The sequence below is a fragment of the Bidens hawaiensis genome, unplaced genomic scaffold, assembly GCF_021521415.1.
Source record: "Bidens hawaiensis isolate Kalapana, Puna unplaced genomic scaffold, B.hawaiensis_p1.1 tig00006961_1, whole genome shotgun sequence".
NCBI lineage: Eukaryota > Viridiplantae > Streptophyta > Magnoliopsida > Asterales > Asteraceae > Bidens > Bidens hawaiensis.
In genome coordinates this window covers 754,766-760,486 of record NW_027491477.1, presented here as the reverse complement: position 1 = coordinate 760,486, position 5,721 = coordinate 754,766, and the positions used below count along the sequence as shown (strand labels likewise).

Genomic DNA, 5,721 nt, shown 5'->3' with positions numbered 1-5,721 from the left:
TGATTTATGTTATGTTTTGAAAGACAAGTTATGGATATATGTAACGAATGATTGATGTTTTATATTATTCCGCGAAAGTTTTAATTTACTCTGATTTGTAGAACTGTGTCTATGAGTAAATTCAACACCAAAGTAGGGCTACCGGTAACGGGGCCTTACATGACATCAAAGAATAAAGACCGACATCGGAGGAATAAAGAGTTATATTATATTTTATGTCTGAACTTGAAAGTCAAAGTGTTAATTTATTGAAAGAGATTTAGATATTGAAATCAATGGTTGAAGTTTTTATTATCCCGTGAAAAGTTTTAATTCACTATGATATTTAGAACTGTGCTAATGTCTAAATCCAACGGTAAAGTAGGGCACCCGGTTCCGGGGCCTTACAATTTGGTATCAGAGCATAAGGTCTAGATAAATAAGCATCCTACATGCATAGACTCGAACAAAGAATGAGACTTAACTAACAAAAGAAAGAATATGTCAGTTCAAGAAAGCCATGTGTCACTCAAGCAAGCTTAGTAATGGTAAGATGCATGATTAATTTCATGTGTATTGTAAGATTGTGTTACAAAGTTTGCTTAATTGTTAGAGATAAGATATGTGATTATACGAATTGTTTGATTGACATTCTAACTATTTAAAAGTAGAACTTAGCAAAAGTAGACTCACAAAGGGAATTGTATAGAACACGAAAAGTAACGTGATCAGCTAATCACAACTGGCAAGAGATAAAGAAAGTGAAACTGAGTGAGAGGAGGGGTATCAACTTGATCCTACTATCCAAGATGCCATTGCCCAAGCTGTAGCTGCCGTAGTGAAGAATCTGCAACCGGATAAGTCTGCGGGAAGTCATGTAAGGACTACTGAGAAGACTAGAGAGAACTCCAAGAAACATGATGAGATTGAGAAAGAAGAATAAAGTGAAGTTCGGTATGCGAAAGTTGGTGAGGGGTATCACATCCCAATCTAATGCGGAAATGCCGGGGCGTGAGCTGATTGCTCACAACTCTCAGTGTACTATCATGCAAATATTTAAAGCGATAATATCAATTATTTAATTTCAAATATTCCCACAAGATTCGAATAACAAATACAACAATTCATAATTAACATAAATAAAGACAAAGTATAATCATGCTCTTGTTATCTCCTCTCTAACATGCAACCCTAAGTTTTCTTCCAATGAACTTGATAATTAATCACATGATGGCCTGCATATGCACTAAAAATACAATAATTTTGTCAACACTAGGTTGAGCGAGTAAAACACCAGACTTAAGACACTATATAATAATAAATAAAAGTGCAAATTGTTCTTGTGAGATAAACAGTTAAGCCATAGCACATAAACAATCAATCAAACCATAAAGAAAGGGCTAAACCAATTCCATATAAATGGACATTGGTTACCAAGCACGGACTAAACCGTTGCCATAAAAATGGACATCGGTTGCCAAAGATAGTTGTATGATTGATATAATGCTAAATATAAATGTTTCCCTTGTTTATTTTATTTAATATTTTAATTGTTTTTGTTCGTTTTTAGTCAAGATTTGTATACTGCTAACGTTTTTATGTTTTGTAGGTTCCGGGATTTGATCGTGATGAAAAAGGGCAAAAAAACGAGGTAAAACGAGCCGAAACAGAGATCCGGAACGCGTCAGGAAGAACCAGAGCAGAGACCCGATCAGACCGGGCCGGTCTGACCGGCCCCCATAGAAGAGCACGCCGCGTCGCGCCAAGGGGAAAGGCCAAAAGCCCTAGCGCAGCGCCTAGGCACAGCTGGGCTAGATTATTTTCGTTTTTGCTTCTTGTCGGGCCTTGTTTTGGGTATTTAAACACCTTTAACTTAATCCTGGCATAACCTGAAAGCCACCAGCCGATTTTGGAGAGTTCTTGGAGCTATTTTACAAGTTTTTTGGTGATTTTTTAGGCGAGAGAACTTCCGGTGAAGAGCTACACGTTCACGTTCGAGTTTACGGGTTTTATCATCTTCGATTCCCCGTTTCTTATACTATCACCATGTTTTCGTTATTATTCGTTTTGTTTGATTTAGACTTTATGATGCTAGGCTAAACTTATGAACTACCTAGGTCCTGATGAACCTTAGTTCGGTTTGATTTTATTTGGATTTTCGTTTCGTTATGGATTTTGTGTTCTAAGTAAACGGTTGAGTTTGATTTAATTGATTCGTATGATTGCTTGGTTTTATTTACTTGGACTTATTGTTTCACATTGCCCTTGTTGATTGTTTCATAGGATAGGGTTTTGTTAGGTCATTTACTGTGTGATCTTGGCTAGTTTGTGATTAATATGCATTAAAATCATAGAAACAATAAAATCAAGTAAATAGATAAAAGTGAACTGCCAGCCTAGAAAGTTGTAAGGTGATAGGTTGTTGATAGATATTTGCTTGTCGGGATTGCTAGAATTAGTTCTTCGTAAGGAGTCCGTCTAGATTTGATTGTCAGCTTAGTCTATTAAATTAATTGGGTTATATCTTTTGAATTCTGCGCTGTAAGGTAGGTTTTCGTCATAAAAGATACTTAGACATAAGCGATTAAATAACCGTAAGGAAGTTTAATATAAAACTGGTGAGTCTTAAAACTTGTTAGAAATCCATAGGCGTCTTCTTGAAGTTCAAGAGTCCTGTTCGGGTTTTCTGTCAAGTGTCTATTTTATGATCTCAGTTCCATAACTTAATTAATAACCGTAACTTTGGGGATTCTAGCCTATGTGGTTTTTCATCATCATCTGAGTCTGTCAAATTTTATTCTCTTGTGCTTTATTAATTGTCTTTTCTTAATTAGTCACTTTATTAGTTTCATATTTAATTATTTTAAAACCCCCTTTAATAATATAAAATAAATAGTCGTGTTAGTTAGTTGAGTCTAATTAGTTAATTTACGTAATTTAAAGAGTCTCGTGGGTTCGATATCCGGACTTACTTAGCTGTACCAGAGTTGACCGATTCACTTGTCGGTTAGTAGTTTTAGTTAAGTTAAGGGTCTAGAATTATTACTTAGTGTCTAGATTAGCTTATTTTTAGTTAATAATAATTAGACTACTTTTAGCACATCAAGTTTTTGGCGCCGTTGCCGGGGACTCTTGGCGATTGCGTTGTTAGCTTTGACTGGACTTACTTGCTATATACGTGCTATTGTGTTTTTGCTTTTTAGTTTTTAGGATTTTAGTTAATTAGATTTTTACGTGTTTATTTTTTCTTTGAGTCGTAGGTGTCTAATTCTCTGTGTCTTTTGCTTATTTAAATTCTTGTAATTAGTTGTGAAATTTGTGACGGTCCTCACTTTACCATTAAATGTCCATACTATAGTGCTCACCCTAATTGTGATACGTGTGGTGGTCTTCATTTAACTCATAGATGTTCATATTATTGTACTAACCCCTATACGCAGCAACAGTCTTATCTTTCACAGGGGTCCTCGCCATATTTTTATGACGAACCGGATCGGGGATATCAATACAAACAAGGGCAAGATTATGGTCAAAATTCCAAAAGCAGCCTCAACAGGGGTTCTGAGGAATATTTGAATAAGATCGAAGAGTTGTTGACCCGACTATTAGAGAAGGATGCCCAATACCAACAAACATTAGCTAAACATGATGCCATGCTAAGAAATCAACTATCTGTTTTTGCAGGTCTCCAAGATGCAATTAAAGAAATCTCTGGAATACTGACAAAGGTGGAAGAAGGGTCAAAGAAGATCTCCCAATGCGTGTATGAGTCAGATAGCGAACTTATTCGAGAAACCGAAGAGGAGAGTGTGCAGCTGGAGGAACAACCGACACCTGGTTATAAGTATGATGCGGAAGGCAACTATTTGGGACACATGAATCGGTTGGGCAAGTTGTTCCCGATGTTTCCAGAAGAAGGGAAAGAGCCAATAATGGAGTATATAGATGATTCAGAGGAGAACATTCCAGGTACGGAGACACGCGTGGCTGATAAAGTCCCACCTCAGGCCACACAGGTATGTGTTGTTGATTTTGAAGGTTGTTACAGTGACTCTGATGATGAAATAAATGAAGAAGAGTGGGCTGCTTATCAGAGGTCATTAGTGAAGAAAGAAGAGATAGAGGATGACGTGGATTTGGGGGATTCACTTGAGTTGATGTTTGGCGTTGAGGAAAAGGTTGTGAATGAATTGAGTGAGGAAGATGAATTCCTTGATCTGGAGTTGGATGGATTGTTAGAGTATGACGAGGGGGGTACATTGGATGTTGATGGGGATGTTGCGTTTTTCGAGGCCCTACTTGTAGAGGACAGTGTAGATGAGGATGTGGTGTTAGAGGAAGAACACTATTGCCGGCCCATGGACTGTATTTTGAATGCTTATCAGGAATCAAAACCACGGGATAAGGTCGAGGATGATAGGTTACCTGAAAACCGAAGTTGCGTATACTTTAGAAGATGGTCTACAGGACAGAAGAAGCCATTGAAGTTCAAACACGACTAGTTTTCTCGATACTTACAACGCATTCGGCTCTTGCCAGGTAAGTTTAAATATAGGTGGTCTGACCCGTTACTGATTTTTAATTCTAATTTAATATTTTGCGGTTCCATCATTGATATATTACTATTTGATAAATTCCGGGTGGAACTAAACGTGTTAGATAGGGTCCAGATTAAGGAGAAACCTCCAGATTAAGTTCAAGTGTGGGGAGGTTACGCGGAGTTTGTATATTTTATCGAGTCACTAATGTAGTTTTTGTAGTTCGTCTTTGTTTTTGTGTTTTTAAGTTTTGTTAGTTTGAAGAAAGATTAAGCTAGAGACGATCCCCAAGGAAGAGTATAATGAAAAAAGACAAGTGTGGGGATGGAGTTGCAATGGAGCCGTATACTTTATATTTATTTGTTTTCTCCGAATTATTCATGTTTTATATTTTATGGGTTGTTGAAACACTTTAAATGCATAATATCTATCATTATGATAAGATATATTATTAGATATTGTTTGTTGAATTTTTGCCGCTTACGTTCGTGAGAGAATGAGTTACCATTTGCTGAGCATGTTTGTAGTTGGAGGGCATCCATGGAAAGAAGACTCTAGTATCATATTTCATGCGCATATTACCAGCTAAGTCTTTTCCATTATCTAGCTTATTAACTTTTTACTTTGTATTTTGTTTTTAATTTTTAAGTTTTTAGTTTTTTGTAGTCCGACTTTATTTTATTTTTATTTTATTTTAAGTCTTCCTTATCCTTGCATTGAGAACAATGCAAAATTTAAGTGTGGGGATAGGATACTTGATTCGTAGTTTAATTTTGCTTTAAATTAAGAAAAATAAAAAAATGAAAAAAATAAAAAGGTTAAAAAAAATTGAAAAGTGTTTTAAAATGTCACTTGAAGCTAGTTTTTTTGCGTTAAAGTGGGAGATGATGATATTTATCGGAAATTGGTTTTTCAAACTACTAATAATCTGAGATAAATAAAAGAAAGCGCACTTAACTTGGGATGTGTCGGTAGGCTCAGCCTTGAAAATGAAAGGGCAATTTGATAAAATGGGTCGGAAATCTCTTGTGGGTAAAGCGTTTTGTCCGTAGAAAATAAGTAATGAAAAGTTAACCATACTCAAGCCTCAATTCTTGGTATGAAAAAATGGAAAACTCACAAAGTTTATAAAGTAAAAAAAAAATTGAATACGTTATCATATGATGCTTGGGTAGGTTTAACGTTAGAGTATGCCATGTAGCCT

At 36.0% G+C, this 5,721-nt stretch overlaps 1 protein-coding gene across 1 annotated transcript; it reads left to right on the top strand.

Moving 5' to 3' along the window:
- Positions 1-3,455: 3,455 nt before the first annotated feature.
- LOC143633968 (uncharacterized) lies at positions 3,456-5,190 on the top strand. The gene is made up of 2 exons (XM_077102171.1): positions 3,456-4,769; positions 5,125-5,190. Exon 1 carries the CDS (start codon positions 3,633-3,635, stop codon positions 4,479-4,481), a length of 849 nt encoding a protein of 282 aa, XP_076958286.1. The 5' UTR covers positions 3,456-3,632; the 3' UTR covers positions 4,482-4,769; positions 5,125-5,190.
- Positions 5,191-5,721: the final 531 nt, after the last annotated feature.